Source organism: Equus quagga, chromosome 16, assembly GCF_021613505.1.
Source record: "Equus quagga isolate Etosha38 chromosome 16, UCLA_HA_Equagga_1.0, whole genome shotgun sequence".
Taxonomy (NCBI): Eukaryota; Metazoa; Chordata; class Mammalia; order Perissodactyla; family Equidae; genus Equus; species Equus quagga.
In genome coordinates, this window is record NC_060282.1 from 51,938,834 (window position 1) to 51,966,781 (window position 27,948).

General features: G+C 36.0%; 1 protein-coding gene across 1 annotated transcript in view; it reads right to left on the bottom strand.

Moving 5' to 3' along the window:
* PXDNL (peroxidasin like) overlaps nucleotides 1-27,948 on the bottom strand; it is a 443,189-nt gene that overhangs the window by 195,065 nt on the left and 220,176 nt on the right. The window contains 3 exon segments of the mRNA XM_046641842.1: nucleotides 422-493; nucleotides 22,427-22,457; nucleotides 22,460-22,497. Of these exon segments, the coding sequence (XP_046497798.1) occupies nucleotides 422-493; nucleotides 22,427-22,457; nucleotides 22,460-22,497 (141 nt within the window).

Consider the following 27,948-nt stretch of genomic DNA (forward strand, 5'->3'; position numbering starts at 1 on the left):
ATAAACATGTTTCATAATTTAATAATAATCAAAACTATCAATTACGTTCTATAAAATGCCTATTTTTTGTCAAGGGACAAACCAGTCTCCTTGCATGCAATATCTCAGTCCTCGCAGCAGAGACAGCTGCATTTCAAGAGATTTGGAAGCAGAGGCTCAGGCGGTGGAGGACGGGGAGCAACTGGCCCAATGGCTCACAGCCATTAAGCGCCAGAGCTGGGATTCCAGCTGAAGTCTGACTTCCTGCCATTATGTTGATCGTCCACTCTGATTTTTATCCAACTAATGACAGAATATTCAGTCATTCAAGCTGCATAACAAAGCTGAAAATAATTGTTCAACTATCACATAATGGCATTTAAAAAGCTTCTATTTGAGCCATAACCATCAATGATTCAATAAGCAAGATTTTATTACTTACAGCTGTTCCAAGGATATGAGTCCTTTAAACGTTTGCTTATCTAGTGCACGAATATCATTCTTGTACAGGTACCTGGAAAACATATAAAATCCTATTAAATTATACATTAGTATAGATATCACACATCCTAGATCAGGACTTTTTAAACTGCAGTGTGGACCTAAGAAGTTTTGGGATGTTAGTAAAGTTCCTAAAGATATATGGAAACTTGGATTTCATTTAAATAAGCTCAGTTGTCTGGGTAAGAGAGTTCCCAGGCACTCCTCAGCCTCGCAAAGGGATCTTTGATCCAAATAATAAGAATACCTGCCTTAGACTCTAAAACTTGGAGTGATTGTGGAAAAACAATGATTAACAAGGCCATGTGTACTGAACAGCAGCTTCTCTGAGAAAAAGAAAAGTTTGACTATAACAATTTTTTAAAATCCATTCTATCATACTGAATATACTGAGTGAGGAGTTGCATTTGCAAAGCTGGCAAGTATCACCATAGGACTCATCAGAAAGGGGATAAAAACATATTAACAGATCCATAAGATGTACTTCAGTTCTCCCATGGCTGCTGCTGAACATCTACAGGAAAGGACACTGTAAACAGGTTTACAAGCACATGATATAACAAGTCTGACCGAAAGATTTGATGGAAACAGCTTATGTAACACATGAACTTTTCTATGTCTGTATTTCTTCAACTTAGGGTGGCAAAGTTATTTCATTTCAAAATCTCTACGGCTTTTCTGAATGTCATGAAGGTGAAACTCTGGATCTTTTCTACTTATGCCTCTGGGGGCTTGAGGTAACCAGAATTCCTGAACTTTCCATCAAGTTCTTTTGGGATGTGCCCTTGCATAGGCTACATTCACAGTTATTGTGAGTGCATCAGAATCACCCCATAGTTTGTTAAAAACACTGATTCCTGAGCACACCCAAAAACCTACTCAATCCACTTCTCTTGGGGTAAGGTCTAGGAAACTGCATGTTTAACAAGTTTCCCAGATGATTCTCATGCTGGCCATCTGCAGATGACTTAGAAACCATAGCAATCACAATTCCAGCTGTAAATGAAGGAAGGACTGCTCTCTAAACCTTGTTAGTGAAGCTTTGGAATTTCCAAACTACTTTCTCTTCCCGCAGATTAGAACTGCTGTAAGTTTCTCAGAGCAGTGGGGATTTACATCTAACTGAAGATCTTTTCCTCAGCATTATTTGGTACTATGGCAGATCCTGCTTTGACCAAAAGTCTCAAAAATATAGCTACATGTTAGGATGGCAAGAAAAAGAATTTTTTAGGACCACGTTTCTTCAAATAGGTTGTAAAGAGCATTGAGCTGTCATCTCAAAAACCGCTGGTGGCTCTCAACTGTGGATATATGTGAATCAGCATATAGAAATGAGAGTCAATAGTATTTCTAAGACATTATTTTGAGCTCTACCTCAGGCCTTAGACTGACGTCTGAGACCCTGACTTCACAAACTCTGACTTAATAACGAGTCTGGCAGGTGGTACGAGCACTGGGAGTCTTCAGAACTCCACAGGTGATAATAACATGCAGCAAAGCTGAGACCCTCTAGTCCAGGGGTACAGGCCAAGTAAAAGCACTTTGTAAATGTCCTCCAGGGGATTCAGGTACACCTCCCTGTAAGGAACCTCAGACCATTAGAATGTCAAGGAACCACATTACTTTTGGGGTATCATAGCTTGAGGCACTAAAGAATTGGCCCAATTTCTATAGAGATGTGTGTCAAGACCTCAACAGGTTTTTTAAAAATTATTTTTATATTTAAACAATGATGAATTTTTTCCTAAAGGTTAAACTAAATTATCAAATATTCATTGAGGAGTCTCAAAACTGAAAATTTCCCATAATATTTTGTCTCAAATATGCAGATTTCATTTTAGACTCTTCTTTTATAGAAAATGATATAGAAAAAGTGACCAGATAATAGAGAAAAAAGAAGCAAATAGACCTTCTGCAGTTAAATCTGCACAGGTTGGTTAAATCAATATAACAGAACTTCAAGCTATACGGCGACTTATGTTAACACCAGTAAGAGAACTTCCAGTCTCCTGTGGGATAATGCTGACCACCTGAACTCGAATCTCTCCACGCATCCCTGAAAACCATACAGTTCAACGAAGAGGAAAAAACAAATCAGTCAGAACACAACATATGCCACGACTATGAGAAAGAGAATATTGGTAACGTCATTTATGTTTAAGTGGAGGAAATGCTAAAACCAACAAAGTCAGCCCCAGAATCTACTGTGGATGGTCAGGAGAGGATTTCACAGACCAAGGGGCAGGGGAAGCCCGTGGAACAGGAAAAACTGAGAGTAGCATCCTGATGGAAACCAGTCTGTGCTCTGGGTGCTCAGAGCCCCAGTTCCTGGGGAATTGAAGGAAAGGACTGGGAAAGTGAATAGGAGGAGGCACCTTACATGGACGAGCTGTCTTGTGAAGGATTGGCATTAAAAGGAAAGAAGAGAGCAAGAAGCCAAAATTGAGGGTCTGACAGAATTAAGATTGTACCATAGAATCTAGACACATCAGAAAAGGCTGTATTTATTAAAGAACTTGTGCGTCACCATGTCAGCAGAAGGGTGTGATCTTGAATTAAGAAACAAAATAAACCATCCAAAGCCCTCTTCTCTACCCTCATATTTAGTCATCTGTTACTCAAATCAAATATTATATCTTTATAATATGTAATATAATAAGTAATATCTAAACTTGAGAAAAACTAACCTTACTTATGAATATCAATGCAAAATTAATAAAAATATTAGCAAACTAAATTCACCATTTAATAGTTCTCAGCAACGTTATAATTCTCTTCTTAAATACTGAAAAAATCTACACTGATAGCTGGCTGTCTTTCCAGATGCTATGATAGAATGCCTGAAAACTGCAGAAGAATCAATGCCATAATTATTACAATTAAGAGAATTTAGTAAGATTACAAAATATAAAATTGACATATAATATCAATGGCCTTTTTGTATACAAAATAAAACCAACTAAAGGATATAATAGAAAAGAATACTCCACATATATAGTAAAAAAAAAAAAAAAACTAGAAGTACTCAAACTTAAGAGGAATTAAAGCAAATGGAAAAACATCTTGGATAAGTGTCTCAAAACCAAAATATACCGTTTTCCCTAGTTAATATGTACATTTAATATGATCCCAATAAAAACAGCAACACATTTTTTATTTTTCGTAGAGGTTTATTGGTTGATTCTAAAGTTCATTTGGAAAAATAAACAAGCAGGAATAACTAGATGCGCTCTAACAAAGAAGAGCAGAAGGAGACAAGCCATAACACATATTTAAAACACTCAATAAAGCCTCTATAATTAAACCAGTGTGGTGTTGGCACATGACATGAACAGTCCAATGGGGAAAAAAAGTACAAGGTCCAGCAGTAGAACTAACTACATATGTAAATTTAGTATATAATAAAGATTCATTTTTAAATAATTGGTATTGAGAAAATGTGAAGTCTTTTATTTAACGGGGTGGGGAAAAGCCTTTCTAACTGTGACTCAAAATTCAGAAACAATACGAAAATGATAAATTTTAGAAAATAATAAAACTTTACATGACAAAAAATTGCATATCCAAGTCAAAAGAAGAAGGGAAAATATCAAGAACTAACATCACAGAATCAAAATTTGAGAAGAAAAACAAAAACGCAATTGTAAAATGGGCAAAAGCCATCATCAAACAGCATACATTTAAAAGATACAAAAATAACTCAAACATTTGAAAAGATATTAAACTACACTCATAATAAGAGCAATGGAAATTAAAACTATACCAAGACATCATTTCTAACCTATCAGCCTGAGGAAAAAAATCCTTAATCCTGTCAACATAATCTGTGGTTGAGATTCTTGGGAATAGGCACTGTCATGCATTGCTAGTGAGAATGAAAAATGGCACACTCTCAGGGAAAGGAATTTGGCAATATACAAAAAATTTACATATACATTGACCCTTTGACACAGTAATCTCATTTCTAGAGCTAAAGATAATCCTCTACAAATAAAAACAACATATGCACAAGATCATTTGATAATTTTCTAAAATAGTAAATTACTGAAAACTACTCAAATGTTTGTCAGTAGGATCTCACTGATAAACTATGATACAGTCACGCAATGGAGTACAACAAAGCCATAAAAAATGAGAAAAATGGATGTAATCAAGTCATCTCTGGGTATATTTTTAATGCATGTTAATAATTAACACGTTCAAATATATAATTAAATAAAAAATAAAATGCAAAGTTAGAATGGAATAAAAATAGAAAAGTAATAGAATTTACTGCATACAAAATTGATAATATAAAAAGAGAAAATATTAATTTCAAGAAAATTCGAGCAAAGTGCTCCAACTCTTTACGCTCTAAATAGAATATTTTCTATGTGAAAAAATGAACATAAAAAGAAATCTTAAACTTAATATGTTTAATTTTAGTAGCTAGATGGTTATTTTAATTAAAAAAAATTTACGGTAAGATAAATTAGCACCAAGATTTTGAAGTACCAAGATATTGTGTACCAAGACAATCACTCTAAGAAAAATTGCATACAAGTGTCGAAAAGAGAAAGTAAGAACAATCAGTCTTCAAGATCCTGATCTCAATTTCTTTGGCTACACACCCCTCAGTGGGACAGCTGGATCATATGGTAGTTCTATTTTTCATTTTTTGAGATACTTCCCTACTGTTTTTTGTAGTGACTGTAATAATTTGTTGCTACTAAGTTTGAATTGAAAATATAAATATAAAGTCACAATTTAGAAAACCATTTCTTAATTCTGTCTACTGCAAGATCCTGCAGTTATTCACCTCCTACTCAAATAAGGACACCTGATATCCAGATCTTGCTTTCAAATGCTATTTTCTACTAGAGCAAATCAGGCTCTTTGAAGAAATTACTGCTTCCAGGTCTGGGGCAGCAAAAGCATATAACATACCATGCTTGACAGAAAGCAATAGAAGAAGTGCTCCAAGTTTAATGGGATCATGTCAAAAGAACAAAGGAGTTAGTTTGAAGGGTCTCCCGCTGGCTAGCATATAGGAAAGCAATTGACATTTGTATATTAACCTTGAATCTTACAACCTTGTTATAACTGTTTATTAGTGGTAGGGGTTTTTTGTTGTTGATTCTTCGGGATTTTGTACACAGATAATCTTGTCATCTGAGAATAAATACAATTTTATTTCTTCCTGCCCAATCTATAAACCTTTTATTTCCTTTTCTTGTCTGAATTGCGTTAGCGAGGATTTCCAGCATGATGGTGAGTAGTGGTGAGAGGGATCATCTTTGCCTTATTCCCACTCTTAGGGGGAAAGTATCTAGTTTTTCCTTATTATGTATGATGTTAGCCATACAGTTTTTTGTAGATGTTCTTTATCAAGGTGAAGAAGATTCCTCTATTCTCAATTTGCTCAGAGATTTTATCATGAGTGTTAAATTTTTACCATGGGTGTTGAATTTTGTCAAATGCTTTTTATGCATTTATTGATATGATTATATGATTTTTATTCTCCAGCCTATTGATGTGGTGGGTTACATTAATTGATTTTCAAATGTTGAGCCAGCCTTGCATACCTGAGACAAATCTCACTTGGTTGGGGTGTACATTTGAATTTGATTAACTAATATTTTGTTCAATATTTTTGCATGTAGTTTTATGAGAGATATTGGTCTGTGGCTTCCCTTTGTTGTAATGTCTTCATCTGGCTTTGGTATTAGGGTTATGCTGGCCTCATGGAATGCGTTAGGAAGTATTCTCTCTGCTTCTATTTTATGGAAGAAATTGTAGAAAATTGCTATCATATCTTCTTTAAATGTTTGGTTTAACAGATTATCTACTTCTCCTTGAGTAAATTTTGGTAGATTGTGTCTTTCCAGGATTTGATTCATTTCATCTAAGTTATCAAATTTGATGCTATAGGGTTGTTCACAATAATCCTTTACTATCATTTTAATGCCCATAGGATCAGTAGAGATGGTCCCATTTTCATTTACGATATCAGTAATTTGTGTCTTGTCTCTTTCCTTCTTGATTATCCTGGCTAGAAGTTTATCAACTTTATTGATCTTTGCATAGAATCAGCTTTTGGTTTTCTCTATTGCTTTCCTGTTTTCAATTTCATTGATTTCTGATCTAATTTTTATTATTTATTTTCTTCTGCTTGCTTTAAGTTTATATTGCTTTTCTTTCTTTAGTTTTCTAAGGTGAAAGCTTAGATTATTGATCTTTCTCCTTTTTTAAAATATGCATCCGATGATATAAATTTCCCTCTAAGCACTGCTTTCACTGCATTCAACAAATTTTGATAATTCATATTTTCATTCAGTTGAAAATATTTTTAAATTCTCTTAAGACTTCTGTGAGCTATGTCTTATTTAGGAGTTTGTTGTTTAACCTCCAAATATTTTGGGATATTCCAGCTATCTTTCTGTTATTGCTTTCTAGTTTAAATTCATTGTTGTCTAAGAACATACTTTGAATGATTTCTATTATTTTAAATTTGCTGAGTTGTGTTTTATGGCCTAAAATGTAGTCTGTCTTGGTGAATGTACCATGTGAGCTTGAGAAAAATGTGTGTTCTGCTGTTGTTGGATGGAGTATTCCGTAAGTGTCAATTAGATCTAGTTGATTGGTGGTGCTGTTCAATTCAACTGTGTCCTTACTGATTTTTTGCCTTCTGGATCTGTCAATTACTCACAGAGAGGTGTTGAAGTCTCCAACTATAATAGTGGATTAGTCTACTTCTCCTTTGAATTCTATCAATTTTTGCTCAAAATATGATGCTCTCCTGTTAGGTGCATACACATTCAAGATTGTTATGTCTTTTTTGGAGAACCAATCTCCTTTACCATGATGTAACAATCCTCTTTTTATCCCTTGTAATTTTCCTTGTTCTGAAGTCTGCTTTGACTGAAATTGATATAGTTACTCTAGTTTTCTTTTAATATGTGTCAGCATGGTATATCTCTATCATTTTACTTTTAATATAAATGTGTTTTATATTTAAAGTGGGTTTCTTATGGGCAACATGAGCTGGTTATTTTTTTAATCTATTCAAACATTGTCTTCCTTTTAATTTCTATATTTAGACCATTTACATAAATGATTATTGATATAATTGTTTTAATAGCTACCATATATGTAACTATTTTCTATTTGTTGACAAGACTTATCAAGTAGTTGGAATTGAGGTTTATAGTTGTTTGGTACTAAAGGATGGGTACCTTATCTTCATATGGTTTAGTTAAAATACATTATACATAAAAATATATAAGGTAAATGTTGGAATTTTTAGTTAATTTGGAGGGTATATAGGTATTCAACTTCTCTGTTGCCTATAAATTTTCAAATTAAAATTTTGAGGGAAAATAAAAAGATTAGGATGCTTATGAGATAAAATTATACACACATTTTAGTCCTTTCAAGGATTTTATGATGCACACACAGAGATACACACTATTTTTAAGCAAACATGAAAATTGTATGTGTCTTTATGAAGGCAAATAAACTTTTTCTCTACTTAAAAGTAATACAACTTAGTATTAATTAATAACCTTCAGGGAAGGACTAGGAATTATTCCAAGATGAGAAATGTTATCTAAAAGTAACATTAACTTCAAACTTTTGGGCTAATGAATATTTATGAGATTGTTTTTATTAGCATATGCATTAATCATAACTTTTTCAAACCAATAGACTATTTTAGACTCTTTTAAAAGGAGATTATCCTATTTAAGTAAGATATCTAGGTCCAAAATCAAAGTAATTGCTCTAGTAAAGCTGAAAACTAATTTAATTCTCTAAAGCAATATTTTTCTCCAATAATTGGAGAAATCAGAGAAACGTCATCATAACATTTCTCCAAAGAGCCTGACTTGAGAAAGTTTCACTAAAAAAGAGTTAAGATATTTGCCCAGTAAATAGTGTCTTTGGATGCTTTATAGAAAACGGCACAATTTTTTTTAAGACTTTATTTTTCCTTTTTTCTCCCCAAAGCCCGCTGGTACATAGTTGCATATCTTTAGTTGTGGGTCCTTCTAGTTGTGGCATGTAGGATGCCGCCTCAGCATGGCCTGATGAGCAGTGCCATGTCCTCACCCAGGATCCAAACTGGTGAAACCCTGGGCCACCAAAGCAAAGCACGTGAACTTAAGCACTTGGCCACGGGGCAGGCCCCTCGGCACAATTTTTTGTATGTGCTTTTACTGCCCAGCATCCATCCATCTGCTTCCTTCTAGCAGCAGCATCAAACAGCCACGGGATGGCTTTGGTGAAATCAACCTCCCCATGTCTTAGTTAGGTTGCTTACACCCAGGGGTGTAAGTCAGTGACTCATCCCATTCTTCTGGACACAGTGACTGGCTGCAGGAAAGACATGAGCCAGTGAAATATGAGGAAACATTTCTGGCCTTCTCATACATCAAAACAACTTTGTCTGTCTTCCTTGGGAGTCAACAGAAGAGACTCACTCTTTTCCCTCCATAAGGTGGTGTGAAAGTTCTGGCACAGAAATTTTGCTAAGTCAAGGAGGAAACATGAAGCCAGGGTCCACCAGGTAGAGTTTAAGGATGAACTAAACCTATAAGACAGTCGACTTGAGAGATGCAGAGAAACTAAGCTCGATATAATACTTAGAGCAGTTGGATTAAACCAGGCTGAGACGAGCATCGCCTCCACAAATTTATGCCTGGCTGAGCGGTTTCACTGTTTGTTTGTTTTCTTCTTTTGTTCTATTGCAGCCAAGAGAATCTAAACTGACGTTATGTTTACCAAAAAAAAAGAAAAGGACAAAGAAAAGCCTTCATTTTTTTCTTCTGTGATTCCCTCCTCATCTTCCTCATCTCTGAATTCTTCACAATAATGTCTTCAGGCAACATGAAAACCCATGAAACCTGAAGCTTTGATTTTTAAAAATTACCACCATGAAAAGCCATCTCCTGTCCCTTTCCCCACTATTCAAATATGTTTTTCTACTAACAGTGGTGGATATTCATACCATACTATCACATTTTACTCATTAAGTAATTTTAATATTCAAACTAGAGTTACAGCAGTTCCCCCTTATCTGTGGTTTTGCTTTTAATGGTTTCAGTTACCTGCAGTCAATTGGGTCTGAAAATATTAAATGAGAAACTCCAGAAATAAACAATTTTTGTTTTAAATTGTGAGTCATTCTGAATAGTGATGAAATCTCATGCCATCCAGCTCCATACCACCCAAGATGCGAATCATCCCTTTGTCTATTGCATCCATGCTGTATTCGCTACCCATCCATTAGCCACTTAGTAGCCATCTAGGTTTTCAGATCATCTCTCAAGTTATCACAGTGCTTGTGTTCAAGCCACCCTTATTTTACTTAATAATGGCCCCAAAATGCACAAGTAGTGATGCTAGGAATTCAAACATGCCAAAGAGAAGGCAGAAAATGATTCCTGTAAGTGAAAAGGTAAGTTCTCGACTTAAGGAAAGAAAAAGATCGTATGTTGAGATTGTTAAAATCTATGGTAACATTACAGTATATTGTTATAATTGTTTTACTCTATTATTGTTATTAATCTCTTACTGTGCTTAATTTATAAATTAAACATAAATTATCATAGTTGTGTATGTAAAGAAAAAACATAGTATATATATGGTTCAGTACCATCCATGGTTTCAGGCATCCACAGAGGGTCTTGGAATGTATGCCCCGTGGATAAGGGGGAACTACTGGAATGCGGGTCAAGTAGTAGGTTTGTTTTACAACTAAAATAAGTGATGCATATGCAGTAGTCTTTAAATGGGCAAAGTTCATGCTGAAGACATTTCTATTCTCATTATATTTGGGGACAGACTAAAGTTTCTCCTATACTCCTATTCTGTATTACTTCAGAGTCTAATAATCCAGAGATCCTAAACAGTAATAGAAAAGTGAAATTGAAAATTATATCATTTATCTGCCTTTTTTTGAAAAAAATTGCCATATAATTTAAATCACTGAGAGTAAAATTCTATTTATTAACACATATTAAATATTCCAGAAATATTTTCACTTGGGATTCAAATTCGGCTTTTCAATAACAAATTTATTCCAGCTCTATAACAATCAGAGCCAAGGACTTAAATCATCATTTTTGATCAACATTTATTCATTTTGGAAATAAGGTATTATCATATTACCAGAGATAAGCTCCAAGAATATAGTGATCAGCTTAAAAACATCTTCACAGATTACAAAAAAATATTTTTAGATAACAGATATATATTCAAAGTTAATAAATTCATAAAATTTATGTTGATATGCTTCACTAAATATTTACACGTCATTCAAACTAAGTACATTGCTGATAGTGCCATTTCCAGAGATATTGTTTTGATTGTAAAAATAAAACAAGCTAAAATAATGCTTAAAATATTAGAAAATTACCTACAAATAATCTACAAGATTCATTATAACGGAAAATTTTCTGGAGTTTTGAGTTACAGAGCATGTTTTTAGAACATTATCCTCAAATGATAATCTCATCTTTGCTTAAATATTTCAAGCTTGTCAACCAAAGGAGTATTGGGCCCAAAATTAGAAAGCAGAACTGTGAGTCTGGACTTAGTGCTAGAGCTACCAGAAAATTAAGCTTATAAAGATATATTCCTTATTTATGGAGTTAGGATATTAGTACAGCAAATCGTAAGTCTATTGTGAAGAATCAATGAAAGATTCGTAAAAATAGTCTGTCAGACACTATGTAACGGTAAGATATTGAACATTAACATGAGTATAGTGTTTGGTAAATGAATGATGATCATGAAAGTGTTGAATAAATGAGTGAATATGTAAATTATTGAAAGTAATCAATGAATAAGTGATTGCATAAAAAGAAATTTGCAATTCTGTTTCTATTATATACCCCAAGGAACTGAAAGCAGGGACTCAAACAGATCCACACATAGCAGTGTTCATAGTAGCATTATTCACAATACCCAAAAGATAGAAACAACCTGAATTCCCATCAACAGGTGAACAGAAATAAAATGTAGTATATCCATTCAATGGAATATTATTGAGCCTTTCAAAAGAATGGAATTCTGATACATGCTACGACATAAATAAAACTTGAAAACAACATGGTAAGTGAAATAAGCCACTCATATGAGGTACCTAAAATAGGCTAATTGATAGAGACATAAACTAGAATAGAGGTTACCAGGGGCTGGGAGAGGGAGAAATGGGAAGTTACCGTTTAATGAGTAGAGTTTCTGTTTGGGATGATGAAAAAGTTCTATAAATGGCATTACATATACAACAAACACAGGAAGATTCTGAAAGGTACAGAGAAGGAAAATTTGCTAAGAACCTCGGGCCCCAAGAAATGACAGAGTAGGGAGTTTCTGGCCTGTCTTTGCTCATTTATTACAGGCTTGGAGCTGAATAGCCAAAAACCAGGAGATGTAAATAAATGCTGACAATAAAAAGTCACTATAAATATGGGAATGGGGAAGTCTAACAGGACAGAAAACTTGGAAAATAACCACTCTACTCCAGCCAAGCACCACAGAACAATCTGTGTCTCCATCCATGCCCATGCCAGCAAAAGCCCCTGAGAGAGTCTAATGAGGCACCCAATATCCCCATAGCAGTATTGTCAGAGAAAGTAAAGTAGAGAGCTGGGACACTCATTCCCAAACAGCAATAACAATGAAGCCCACCCTGAGGTGTCAGTAGAGACAACTAGACCTCCATCCCCAGAGCTGCCCCTTGGAGTGGAATCAGAGAAGGCCAAGTGTACAGTCAGTACTTTTACTACCATAAAGCAGTAATGAAGCCACTCCTGCTACTTGATGTCAGTGTAGGGCAGCAGGAGCCATAAGGAAGCATTTATACCCCTCTCAGCAAGGAACATACCAGTGGAGGCCTAGTGGAGAGGCAGAACTCCCAACTCTGCCTAACAGTAACAAGGAGTCCCACTACCACTTGGATATCAATGGAGGCCAAGTGGGGAACATGGACTTCTACCTCCACCTACTTCTTCCTTAACAGAGCGGAAGTCAGCTAAAACAGAAGACTTGAATAAGATCCAGAGTCTCTTAATATAATACCCAAAAGGTCTAGGTTTTGACCAAATATCACTCACCAGGACAAGAACCAGGAAGCTCTCGAACTGAATGAAAAAAGACAATAAATAAATGCTACCATAGACTAAATTGTGTTGTGCCCTCCCCCTGCCAAATTCATATGCCAAGGTCTTAACCCACACTACCTCCACATGTAACTGTATTTGAAGATAAGTCCTTTAAAGAGGTAATTAAGATAAAATGAGGTCATTAGGGTGATCCCTAATCCAATAAGACTAGTGTTCTTCTAAGAAGAGGAGATAGGATATAGACACAGAGGGAAGACCATTGGAAGACCTAGAGAGAACATGGCCATCTATAAGCCAAGCAGAGGGACCCTTAGAAGAAAGCAACCCTGTCAACACCTTGGTCTTGGACTTCTTGCCTCTAGAACTGTGAGAAAATACATTTCTGTTCTTTAAGCCCCCCAGTCTGTGGTACTTTGTTCTGGCAGCCCTAATCAACTAACACAGATGCCAACAGTGAGATGATGGGGATGTTAGAATTATATGATAGATATTTTAAGAGTCATCATAAAAATTCTTTAGTAAGCAATTACAAACAAGCAGGAAACAAATAAAAAGATAGAACGTCTCAGCCAACAAATAAAAAATATGAAAAAGATCCAAATAAAAAGTATAGAACTTAAAAATACATATATAACTGAAATTAAAAAACTCAATGAATGATTCAACAGAAAAATGGAGGGAATAGAAGAAGGAAGCAGTGAACTTGAAGGTAGAACAACAGAATTTACCCAATCTGAACAACAGGGAGAGTGTAAACTTAAAAAAAAATGTACAGTCTCAGGAACTTGTGGGACTATAACAAAAGATCTAACTACTCTCCCTTTGAGAGAGAGCTTGGCCTGCTACTGGGCCTTAGTAGAGACTGAACACTTAACCATAGACCGCCAAGTTAATGTGACATGATCTTGGTGTTATGTGACCTTCCAGGTCATGAAGTTGGACATGCACAGCAACACTCTATCCTCAAATGGAAATGGTATATACGTGATCAGGCCCAAGCAGGCCCTAAAGGCACAAGGAAAGGAGTGGCCCAAATCCCCATGGTCCCTACTCCTGCTACACTGCCTTCTCTCTCCCAGCCTGTACCTGTGTCCTCATGGGGAGTTATCTAAGATCATTTGGCAGAGAAAGAGAGGACTCAGGCCTCAATTACAGATGGTCTGAGCAATATGCAGACACCATGCAAAAGTGGACAGCTGCCACACTATAGTCCCTCTCTGGGACATCCCTGACAAACAGAGGTGAGAGGCAATCCTCCCAGTGGAAAGAACTTCACTAGTTGTTCACTTTACTTGGAAGGAAAAATGGCCAGATGTGCTAATGTAGACCAATTCACGGGCTATGGCCAATGATTTGACTGGATAGCCAGATTTTCGGAAGGAATATGATTGGACAATTGGTGACAAGGAAACTTGAGGGAGAGATAGGCAGATAAACTTTTCTGAATCTCAAAAACATAAAAATAGGGGCCGGCCTGATGACACAGCGGTTAAGTTCACCTAGTCCACTTTGGCAGCCTGGGATTCGCCTCTTCAGATCCCAGGTGCAGAGGCCTATGCACCACTTGTCAAGCCATGCTGTGGCAGGGGCCCCACATATAAAGTAGAGAAAGATGGGCATGGATGCTAGCTCAGGGCCAGTCTTCCTCAGCAAAAAGAGGAGGATTGGCAGTAGTTAGCTCAGAGCTAATCTTCCTCAAAAAAAAATTAAAAATTAAATAAAATAAAAGAAGGAATAAAAAAAGGTAAAAATATTTGTTTCTCATGTGAACGTTTACCAAAGGATGACTTCAGAAGAGGAGGATTTTAATAGTCAGTTGGATATAAAGACCCATTCTATGGATACCAGTCAGCATCTTTCCACAGCCATCCCTGTCTTCACTCAATGGGCTCATGAACCATATGGCCATGGTGGCAGAGATGGAGGTTACGCATGGCCTCGACAGCATAGACTTCCACTCACTAAGGCCAATCTGGCTATGGACACCTCTGAGTGCCCAGTCTGCCAGCAACAGAGACCAACATGGAACCCCTGATATGACACCATTCCCTGAGTTGATCAGACAACTACCTGGTAGCAGATTGATTATATTGGATTGCTTCCATCATGAGAGGAGCAGAATTTTGTTCTTACTAGCATAGACACTTATTCTAGTTAGGGATTTACCTTCTCTGCATGCAATGCTTCTGCCAAAACTACCGTCTATGGGCTTACAGAATGCCTTATCCACCATCATGGTATTCCACACAGCATTGCTTCTGATCAGAGAACTCTCTCCACAGCAAAAGAAGTGCATCAGTGGATCCATGCTTATGCAATTCAGTGGTCTTACTATGTTCCTCACCATCCTGAAGCAGCTGGCTTGATAGAATGGTGGAATGATCTTTTGAGGATCCGGTTACAGTACTTGCTAAGTGGCAATACCTTGCAACTCTGGAGCAAAATACTCCAGAGAGCTGTATATGCTCTGAAGCAGTGTCCACTATTTCGTGCTGTTTCTCCAATAACCAGGATTCATGGGTCCAGGAATCAAGAAGTAGGAATGGAAGTGGTACCACTCACTATTACCCCTAGTGATCCAGTAGCAAAATTTTTGCTTCCTGTTCCCATGACTTTATGCTCTGCTGACCTAAGAGGTCTTAGTTCCGGAGGGAGGAATATTTCCATCAAGAGTCACAACAATGATTCCATTGAAGTTAAGACTGCCACCCAGCCACTTTGGACTCCTCAAGCCTTTGAATCAACAGGCAAACAAGGGAATTAGAGTGATGGCTTCAGTAATTGACCCTGACTACTAAGGGGAACTTGGACTGCTACTCCACAGTGGAGGTAAGAAAGAGTATGTCTAGAATATGAATTCCCTTAGGGCGTTTCTTATTATTAACATGCCTTGTGATTAAGATCAATGGAAAACTACAACAATCCAATCCAGGCAACTATTAATGGCCCAGACCCTTCAGGAATGAAATTTTGGTCACTTCTCCAGGTAAAGAGCCACAATCAGCTGAGATGCTTGCTTAAGACAAAGGGAATCACAGAATGGGTGGTGGAGGAAGGTAGTTTGAATGCCAGCTACAATAATGTGGTCAGTGACAGAAATGTGGACTGTAATTAGAATGAATATTCCCTCTTTATTTTGCTGTGAATGTGTGTGTATGTGTGTATATTTTTCTTTCCTTTCTTATTCTTTTATCCTATAGCATGAGATGCATTGATTTTCTATATAGTATTTAAGTATTATTAATCTTCCGTCATAGTATTTAAGTTATAGGGTGTCAGGGAGAAGAGTAAACATCACTCAAGGACTTTACCTCCTCTTCTGGGGAAGGGGTTAGCACATTTTGGTTGTACTCAGGATACTTGTATCACGTTAGGCAGAATTATGACCTCGCTATTTTCTTTACTTGAAGATTAGCTATGGTTTAAGGAGATGCGTATGAGTAGCACCCTGACAAGGAGTGGATTTGTGATGATTAATTCTGTGTCAATTTGACTGGACTTGGAGTGTCCAGATTAAACATTATTTCTAGGTATGTCTGTGAGGCCTTTTCCAGATAAGATTAGCATTTGAATCAGTGGACTCAGTAAAATAGTTTGCCCTCCTCAATGTGGATGGGCATCATCAAATCTGTGAGGATCGTAATAGAACAAAAGATAGAGGAAGGAAGAATTTCCCTCTTTTTTTGGCCTCCCTATTGAGCTGGGACATGTCATCTCATCCTCTCCTGCCACTGCACTGGGATTTACACCGTCGGCTTCTCGGTTCTCAGGCCTTAAGACTTGGACTGAATTACAGTGGGCTTTCCTGGGTTCCATTTGTAGATGACAAATTGTGGGACTTCTCCACCTCCATAATTATTATACATAATAAGTCTCTCTCTCTCTCTCTCTCTCTATATATATATATATATATCTCCTAAGGGTTCTGTTTCTCTGGAGAACGCTGACTAATATACCTTCCCCCTAAGGTTAGGAATAAGGCAGGAACATCTGCTCTCACTGGTCTTATTAAACAGAGCAGTAGAAGATCTAGCCAGTGAAAAAAGGGCAGGAAAAATTCATATTGATCAGAAAGAAAAAAATAAAAATCTTTGTGTTTACAGACAACACAATTATTTAAGAAGAAAGTTCCAAAGAATCTACCCCCAAAAAGTACCTCCTAGAATTAAAAAATAGATCAACTCATCACAGGATACATGAGAATACAAAAATCAATTGTATTAATAAATTATAGGAATGAACATGTGAACTACAAAACTAAAAATTAAAAATACAATATCCTTTAAAATCACTCAGAAAAATGACATACTTAGGTATAAATTTAACAAAACCTATAGAGGACATTTATGCATAAAACTACAAAATGCGGATAAAAAAATCAAAGAAGGTATAAATCTCTAAATAAATGGAGACATACCAAGATCATAGACTAGAAGTCTCAAAGAGTAAATATGTTATTTGTCCCCAAACTGACATATAGATTTAAAATAATTCCATTAAAAGCTAAGCATGATTCTTACAGATATAGACAAGATTATTTTATATCTTAAATGGAAAGGCAAAGGAACTAAAATAGCTAAAACAATTTTGAAAAAAAGAATAAAGTAAGAGGAATCAGTCTATCTGACTTCAAAATGTATTATATAGCTAGATTAGATTTGCCACATAATAGTAAAGGGGTAGACACACACATACACATATCAATATAATAAAAGGCAGTCCAGAAATATGCCAAACTTATTCTTGACAAAGATGCAAAGTAATTCAATAGAAGAAGAAAAGACTTCAACAAATGGTGCTGAAGCAATTGGAAATCTGATGGCAAAAAATGAAATGTCGTAAGTTTCATATCTTATAAAAAAATCAAAAAGAAGTGGATCATAGATATAAATGTAAAATTTAGAACTAACAATTTTAGGGAAAAAATCAGGAGAAAATCTTCTGGATTTGTGGCTAGGCAAAGAATTCTTAGACTTTACACCAAAAGCACAGTCCATGAAAGGATAATTTGATTAATCGGGTTCAGCAAAAAGAAAACATTTGCTCTTTGAAAGGCCCTGTTAAGAACATGAAAAACAAGTTATAAACTGGGAGAAATTATTTGAAAACCATATATGTGACAAAGGGCTAATCTCTAGAATATGTAAAGAACTCTCAAAACTCAGTAAAAATGCACACACACACACACACACAAACAATCCAATTAGGAAATGGACAAAAGACAGAAACAGATATTTCACAGAAGAGGATACGCAGATGGCAAATTAGAACACAAAAGATATTTAACATCACTAGCCACTAGGGAAATATAAATTAAAACAGTAATGAGATGTACACATCTATCTGAATGGCTAAATAAATAAATAAATTTTATTTTGAAGTTTATCATTAGCTTAATTCTAACTTGGTTAACAATAATGAATACCAGGACAGTTAATGAATACCAATTTAACGGTTGCTGATCCGCAAAACCAAAGAAAAGGAACATTTACTCTCAATTTCTCAATGTATCTCAGGTCTAAAATTCAGCTAACCTTGGATGAACCACAATTTCCACAGATATCCTCAAACAATCCAACTTTTTCTTGTGACTCCGAAAGCAAAATTTGTCCTAAGACATTTCAATTTGTTTTTGCCCAAGGGAATCAATGATACGTTTTAGACCAAAACACGTTGTAATTTCAGAAGAGTTCAGAAATGCTTTGTTTTAGAGAAAAATATGTGCTCTCCTTTGTGTTTGGCAGGACAAAACTGCAATTCTGGGGTTATTTAGTCTAGCGAATATTAGCCTTTTGAATATACATCTGCCACAATTACTTTATGTAACATAAAGACCTGAGATCTTTGGGAAAAGGTACAATATAAGCAAATGATTGACACATGGTACTGAGAAAGCTGAGGCATTTAATGGCATTATCAGCCCTCTCAAGAAATAATGAACTCAACATAATTAAGAGTATTAATCAGTCAAATATTAAGCACTTATTGAGCATCTTATGCTCTCTTATTTATTCAACAAATAATTAATAAGCAGTTACTATGTTCTAGATGCTGGTTATAGATGCTGGGATCTGTGATAAATTAGAGAAGTATGGCCATTTGCCTTCACGGAATGCAGTGGGAAAATCAGAAAATAAACAAGTAAAAATATATGAGAGAAAAAACATTAACTTTCATGGTATATGTAGTAGATGAAATAAACATGGCACTATAATAAATAAAAAAAGGAGAGGGTTAATTGGCCTACGTTGATTCCTAGAAGAGATGACGTTAAAGCTGAGACAAGACAGATAGAAAATAATCACCAAGAAAAACCATTAAACAGCCTGTGTGAAGGCCCATGGAGTGAAGGGGGATGCTTACTGTGTTTGAAGAAATTAAAAAAAATGGGTCAAACATAAAAAGCAAGAGAAGTAAAGACATAAGATAAGTTTACAAGTGTGTATGGATCAAAACCACGCTGGGTCTTATAGGCTAAGACAGGGAGTGTAACTTTTATTAAAATGAATATGAAACAGGGAAATCATGATTCCTTAAAGTAGGGTGGATGCAGCAAAGACAGGGAAAGTGAACAAATTAGAAATGATTTCAGGAGTAGAATGAATAGGGTGTGCTGAAGTAGCATATGAGGAAAGAAGAACCCAACCATGATGCCAAACAGCCCAGAGAATAACAGTGCTATTTATTGAAAAGGTAAGCCAGAGATAGACGTGTGTTGGAAGAGGGGTCGAGTTTGGTGGAAGCATAGAGTTGTGTCCTTAACTTTGTATGATCCAGATAGAAACACAAACAAGACTCCAGTTCTCAAGTATGCAGCTGTGGAGACCTCACTCAACACAGAGAGAGAGAGACAGAGACAGGGCGAGAAGCGGAAATAAATACTAAGCATAATTAAATGCCAAATTACACAGTAAATCCTATGAATGATTCAAAGATTCAAAGAAAAGGATAAAAAGTAAAACCTAGGGTCATGGAAGATTTGTGGAGGAATTGGAGAAGTGTGAGGTATGTAAAGAAAGTATGAGTATGAAAGTGGCCAAATAAGGCTCCCAGAACAATGGAAGGTGGGAACTGGAAAATTTATGGGGTGGATTGAGACAGGAATGGGGATTTTCCATGAGAAGAGCAGACATTTGCCATAAAGTCATTAAACAAACCTATATCAAAAATCCCTCTCCAGTTTTTCCCCATCTCTGCAGCCCCACTGTGCCACGTGTGTTCAGGCTGAGTCATTGCACGGCAGTTCAGGGCACAGCTTCCTTCCACTGAGCCTTTGCCTTGAGCAGGCTGACGTCTCCGAAACACAGAGCTGATCATAACCTTCCCCTATAAATTCCCCCAGGGTCTCATCATACACAACACAATGCAGTCTAGACTGCTCTGAAAAGGCCTTCTTGGTCTGACCCCTGTCTGACCGCTCCATCCTTCCTCCCACACCCACTGTTCCACTCCATGTGTACCACCCTCAAACTCAACATCGCCCACATGAATGCTTTTTGTATATTATCTTTCTCACCATTTGTGAGTGCTTATTTTTCTGGACAACTGAGGGCAAGACAATAAAAGTACAGTATGCATTAGAGTTGATGTCATAACTGAGATAATGTCAATATTAACAGATAATTCTTAGCTTTAGTCAATGATGAAATAATTACTAAGAACTCCCTTATTTGAAGCCTAACTTGCCCTTCTCATTGGGAGGCAGAATTGGTCATGCCTGTGTTCTGCCACTACCACACCTTATATGTGCTTATATTACAAAAACTGCTGCATTGTTCTATAAGTGTGTGTGTGTTTATTCCCCAAACAAACACATGTATAGCCATTAATCATGTCTCTTCATCTTCATACACCAGCACCCCCCACACTGCTCATTTCAATGTCTTCACAGACTACCAAATTAATGAATACCACCATATTGCACAGCATTTGTGAATCCCATCCCCAAAGATCTCATGTATGCTCCAAGAATTTTCATTGGATTTGCTCACAGAACGATAGTGCATGGTCAGCTTAATCTTCAAGTTTGTATTGTTGACACAAAGTGGCAAAGTTAGGCCATCTTCAATGGCTTTAAACCCTGCATTTTCTTCTAAACCTTAGAATTCCATTTTCTCCTAATCTGGACAAGTGGTGTGTGCATTGAATAGGTCCTCAGGCCCACAACCTTCCCTTTTTCTATGAACTTCTCTTACTTGAAAGGTCATTCTTATTTGGCAATGTTATTAAAAACATGAAAAGATTTACTCCAGTGGCTGCAGAATGTGTTCATAATCTATTGTGCAATAGAGCATCTATAAATTATCCTTCCCTCTTCCTAAATCACACATCTTACATAAGCCCAGAGATTTGTGTCTTTCACTTAATGAGCAGTGTCTGAACTGGCTAGAGCATTGCTTAGAAGTTTTGTGAAGTGCCTCCTTGTTCTCACTCAGAGTATATAGTGCACTTGTGCACATAATTGACCCAAGGCACAGCAATGTTCAACATTCATCTTAACCAAAATTAATTTCTTGCTAATAATTATTATTTTACTAGATTTGTTCATTGAGTATTGCATAAGTAATGAGGTTTCTTCTAAGTCATTATTTATAAAGTTGTAAAGTTCTTGTGTTATGCTGTTTATTAATGTTTGTTTTACTATAAGAGAGATACTCTTTCCATGTCAATGAGTAAAGAATCACAGAACCACTGGATTGGGATGAAACACAGGGAGGTAAATCTCCTTCACATGTGAGGAGGAGACTTCTCACACTACCAGGCTAGAAGCTTGAAGGATCCTTAGTAATGTTTAACATGAGGAAGTTAAAAATGACATGCACCTGCTGGGCATGTTAGATTAGTCATGAGTGATTAGCACAGCAAATAGAATGGACTGATTCTAAGAAGGAGCCAAGAATTTAGGCCTAAGTGATGAAAAGAATTGTAGAAAGCCTTGTTTATTAGCTGGAGTATCTCAGTTCAACACAAGAGGCCATAAGGCTCTTGAGCTAGGATGTAGTATGAATCTAGTCAGGAAGATGCTATGCTTTGATCATCATATAAATTAAATTGGAGCAAAAGGGTTGGAGCAGCATCTTCTCTTTAAAAGAATAACTTCAACTTTTTACACAGAGTGCTTAATAATCCACAAATGGGCATATTTGTGTGAAAACATTAATTACCTTTGTAATGTTCTCTAAAAAGAAAGTTGTGGCTCTCACTCCTTCTAGACAAATGTCCTTCTGGTTTCTTTCTCCAGCCTTCCACATAAGAATATCAATCATGACCTTCCAGCTTTCAGTTTATCAGCAGGCATTGGTGTCTGAGTCAAAACAGGGAGTCGTTTAAAATACTTTTATTCTCATTTACTTATAAAACTCAAAAGAGCACCACAATTGTCAATGGTCATATTTGTGAGCTAATTTTCCCAAAATTAGGTTATTACCCAAGTTCATTAAAGTTCCTAATTGTAATGTGTTCACTGGCTTCAAGAGTTCTTAGACGGCTGAGTTGTTGACATAAAGCTTCTCTTGGATATATGGCATTTTTACAATTACTGATTAATTAAATTTGAATGTGAAGGTTGGATGGACCCTGATTTGTTTTTATTTTCTCCAATTTGGAATTTCTGTGGCAGGGATAGGAAGATAGAAATGTGCATAAATATTCAAATGTTTTCAGATGAATAATCTGTTGAAAGCAACAATTGACTTTGCTTAGAAATGTTCAAATGAGTTTTGTGTAAAGGTTGACAGGGCTTTTCAAGAAGATGAAAAATTCCTTTATTTAAAGCCAACAAAAAGGTAAAAAGAATCTATCAACTCTATAAGTTATTGTTGATTTTTCTTGAAACTTACAGATACAGCAAATTTTCAAGTCCTTCAAAGCATTTCTGGAAATCTTTCTGATTTGGTTGTTGTTCAGGAGACTGAAAAACCAAAAACAAAGCAACAGGAATGCCAGAATGAGAAACAGATTCTGCAATTGTTATAGCAGTTCTATCAGATCTAATGCTGTACATAGCAGAAAAACGTTCACTGACATGGCTTACTAAATTTAGAAATTTATAATTTTATATTCAAAAAGTCTGTATTAAAATGTTAATTTGTCGCAAAAGGCCTTTCAAAAATAATTTTTTTAATAGATTACCCTAAAATACCCTTAAAGGAGGACTATAGGGGCTGGCCCCGTGTCCGAGTGGTTAAGTTCGCACGCTCCGCTGCAGGCGGCCCAGTGTTTCGTTGGTTCGAATACTGGGCGCAGACATGGCACTGCTCATCAAACCACGCTGAGGCAGCGTCCCACATGCCACAACTAGAAGGCCCCACAACAAAGAATATACAACTATGTACCGGCGGGCTTTGGGGAGAAAAAGGAAAAAAATAAAATCGTTAACAAAAAAAAAAAAAAAAGGACTATAAACCCAAGGATAAAACTCTTGTTTTCTTGAAGCCTATCATTTAAAAGGAAAATTATCAACATAATCACAGTAACAAAGTAGAATATTCCTAAATAAACACATGGAGAGTTACATACACTCAGGCTTAAGCATTTTCTTTGGAAAAATAAATATTGCAGCTCTTGGCACACAGTAGGCTCTCATTGTGTATTTGCTGAACTGTCAAAATGAGAGTCAATTACAACAAAGGAAGTGAGGCTTTTATTATAGCACCATCAAATGGTCCAAAAAATGGCTTCTAAAGAATCCAGGGAGAAAAATAACAGGTGGCAGAAATAAATTGGATTTGAACAGTAAAACAAGTTACAGAAAATCACCTTTCAGCAACTCTGAAAGCTTTGAAAAAAGTACTCCGGCAAATGAAAATTATAGATTTTTTTCTGGAAAATACACTTTAAATTTCTTTCAACTTTAAAATATTATGGCATGTCTAAATGTATAGGAAAAGTCTGCTAATTGAATTGGCATACATATTTCTGAATATCCTATAACTTCTAAAAACACCAAAGCTTCTTAAATCTACTGCCAGAGTAAAATACTAGAAGATTCACTTTTAGTGGATTATAAAATATTTGTTTTGTGGGTTTTTGTATGACTGATTAGAAAAACAGAAGTGTTTTGGCCAATGGAGCAGGTGATTATTTTACTCATTTTGCACAATTACACAGACAGCCTAGAGATCCCCAACTTGACTGCACCCAACCTACTCACCACGTGCCTCACTGCTAAAGATCGAGCCGCACAATTTTGCAAAGAGCATCTGAAGCCACTATCGAACATCCCACCTATGGCACCAAAGCCATTCCTTGCCATTTTTGATCACCTGGCCTACTTGCCGTGGGGGGTGGGGGGTGGCATGGCGCGGCATAGAACAATCGACCTACAGTATGCATTAGAGCTGATGCCATACAGAGATAATGTCCACTTTTATGGATAGTTCTTAGCTCAGTCAATGATCCAATAAACTTCATAGTCCGCCATGTGTTCAAAGAATCTTTAAGCTGGCTGAAAGCAACGTGGCTAGTTAATATCCAGCTAATACCATCACAAACATTGTCCTGAAAGAATTTTATTTAGTTTCTGAGTTATTTAGTTATACAGTACACTCTGTATACTCTTAATCCAATGTTCAGAATTCATTACTACCCTTCCATTAGGTCCCCAAACTACCACCATACAACTATTTTTACTTGAAGAATGACTATTCTGTTCCCATATTCTATTAAGTACATGTACCAACGCATGTAGAAAAAATATATGTATATATGCATATGTGTATGTATATATGCATATATACATATTTATGTGCATGTGTGTGCACACAGATACATATACGCATGTGTGTATGTATATTGCATATATGTGCATACATATGTGTATATGTATTATTACATATGTGTGTGATTCGTGCATCCTCTATGTGGTATATGTGTATGTGTGGTACATGGTGTGTGTATACAGTCTCAATCTCACCTGAACTATAGATCACAGGAAACAATTTGTTTGAATATTCTCTTAATTCTCCCCAAGATGGTGCCTAGGAAAGAAGTTGATCCATTTCATACAAAGGATGCTTTTGGACATTAGTGCTTAATTCTCTTCCAAGCCTATAATTGAGAAAGGAAAACATACTACAGATCATAATTCATCTTTTATTTTGATAAGGAAGATTGTCCCTGAGCTAATATCTGTACCAATCTTCGTCTATTTTGTATGTGGGATGCCACGACAGTGTGGCTTGACAAGCAGTATGTAGTCTGCGCCTGGGATCTGAACCCACGAACCCTGAGCCGCAGAAGCAGAGTACGTGAACTTAGACACTACTGCACCAGGCTGGCCCCAATAATTCATCTTCCTTCAGGATGCAAAATGTGATTGAAGACTGTGTTTCTGCATATTCACACACAGTTATCTAAATTCTGGTAAAAATAAAACAAATTTCTAAAACTTACACTGAAGTTGTTTTTATATCTTTAACATGGTCATTTAATAGGAATTTTAATAATCTAGTATGAGACCAAACAATTTAACTCACAAGTTTGCCTAGAAATGTTTTTATTGCTGACAAGAAACAAATCCACTGAAGTGGTTCACAGTTGAATATATTTTCCAATCACAAGTACATATTTCTTGTCAAGGTTTATTCAAAGTATTATGTTTTCCATCAAAATATCTTTGTTATAGTTTTAATGGGTGGAATATTTACCTAACAACATTTTGGTTAAATGATTATAGAAACTGTCATTTATATTATTTTTCGTTTTATTTTTCATAAAGTAAGTCCTTTCAATTTGTGAGTGATTTTACTGAAATTTAGGGCATAAAACAATACCTAACACCGTTTCACCCAAAATCAGTGCAAGCTGAGGAAATGTGTGGTTGGACTCTATATCCTAATACTACCTTACGCCAAGGAGAAAAAAAAGAAGCAGGCAAAACTCCCAAGAAAAAAAATGTGTTATATTTTCATTGAGGACATGAAATAATTCCTGAGACAGGAGATTTGCTTGTCCTGATGATCACAACCTTGGGGGAGAAGAGGAACCAGCAATACATCAATGGAACTGTTTTATTAGCTGCCTCTTTTGTCGCTGAAACAGTGTCTTACACACATTGTGTGCACATAGACTTATACATTTGATATTATACAAATGTGTACCATGTGGTTGGAAATATTTTGTTAAAAAGCAATAAGTAGCTATCAGAAAAGACAAAAGCCTTTCGCATAGTTATGTATTTATCAAAGTGAGAAGAAGTAAAATAGAACTTTCTCACGCGTCAAATAAAACTTCCATTCTAATTAACGCCAAGATTTACTCTGAAAGTGAATCAGTATATCTACATTTGAATACAAATAACGTATTCTTTTGTTTTCTAACTTTCACTAATTTTGATCTGTTTCTGCTTTACGATTATGTGTCCTTTTCATTTGAACACTCTCCGGAAATATGGTTCTGCTACCCTTAACGTGGCAGGATTGGTTACTTCATTTCCACGCTTACTGAAGGAAACAGAGTATAAAACTTTCTATAAGCATAAACTGTGATTCCTGAGTTATTTGCATAGTTATCAAGTAAAAGATTCTGTGGCCACAGTTAGTAATGATTATCTTTTGAAAATTTACCATCACCAATACCACTAAAAATATTTACATTATAATAAACACCACATAAATCATTTGCAGTTCAAAACAGTAAAATAAGTAAAAAATAAAATAAAAAATAAAAAGTAGAAATAAAACAGAGGAGGGGCAGAAATGGGGGAAAAGAAATAAAGAAAAAAATCAAGCTGATTTAAAGAACAAAAATTCATTATCAATTGGATATATCAACTCTTTCCTTCATGCATATTTCTCAAAGGAAAAGGCAGATTAATGTGAAATCTCTCTCTGAGTGACAAATTCTTTCACAAATTCAATAGACAAAGGAAAAGGCAGATTAATGTGAAATCTCTCTCTGAGTGACAAATTCTTTCACAAATTCAATAGACTATCTTTTGAAATTCTAACACTTCACAATTTAAATATTCTGAAGTAGAAGAAATACATAGATATTTTGAACATTTATATTAATGGCCATTTGTTTCTTTGTCTGTAAATTAACTAAATAGATCCTTTCTCCATAGTTTCACTTGGTTTCTTGTCTTTTCTTTATTGATTTGCTAAGTAAGAACTCTTTATATGTAAAAAGTTAAACTTCTGCTTATAGCATTGTGTTGGAAATAGTTTTTCAAAGTTTATAGTTCGTACTTTTGGCTTTCTTTATTATTTGTATCATACAGATGCTTTATAGTTTTATGTAATGAAATTTGTTGGTCATTTCCTTCTTTGTTTTTGAATTTTATATCATGCTTATGTCAAGTGCCACCTAAATAGCTAAGATAAATACAACTAATGGTTAACATAGATTAGCATAAGGGAGGCAAAAGGGAAAGCTTCTTTCATTTTCTGCTCTGCACATCATTTTCTATGACTCTTGAATGTAGAAATACTCAAATTGATGGGATGCTCTCTCAAGTCACTTAACCAAGATCCTCAGGCTTCTCCCAATTCTATCAGGATTAACCTAAAAACTCTCAAGTTTCCATCTTTAGCTAAGCCTTCTTATGAAGCCGTTGTTAAGGCTTTTATGGTTCTCTGAGGATGAGTGACAACCTTGAAAGGGAGACTCTAGTGCACTACAACAAGCACCATTTAATAACAGGATAATTTGCTCTAATCCTCAATAAATCTTCTTGATTGCTTAATATTTTGGAGTTTGAGTTTCCTTATCTGAAAAAAACAATAGTAGTAATAACAATTGGTCTAGATACCCCACAGTTGATTTGAGATTAAAATAAAATAATACATATGAAAATAGAAAGCCAGAGGGAAGTCAAGGCAGTTATTTACAGGGTATGGGGTTTACAATCGGGCCTGGGTAGTAAAGGACTGCCTGGAAATATGGGGTTCCCCCTGGGAGGACACTTCAGGAAGTCCAATGGATTATAATGTCTCCTAGACCAGGGTCCTTGATCTCAGCACATTTGAGGCAAGATAATTTTGTGTTTGGCGATGTGCTGTCCAGTGAATTTTAGGATAGTTAGCAGCACTCCTGGGTTCTGTCCACTAGATGCTGGAGCTTCCCCTCTTCCAGTTGTGACAAATATCTCCTGGGGAGAGAAACCACGCCTGACTGAGAACCGTTGTCCTGGAGACTGGGGCCTCGAGAATGATCCCGCCATAGTCTCCAGTTTCCCAGCCTCAATTTTCAGATAAAAGGAAGGAAGCCGTAATAAGTGATAATAATAATATATAGTAGTCACAGAATTTATTTTGGTGTTGTGATACTTACCATCTCACTTCCTACAGGTTAAGTGTTAAAGCTGATTTAAGCATGTGAAAGAAGGAGAAGAGAAAAGCGGGGAGAATCCAGAGGTGGG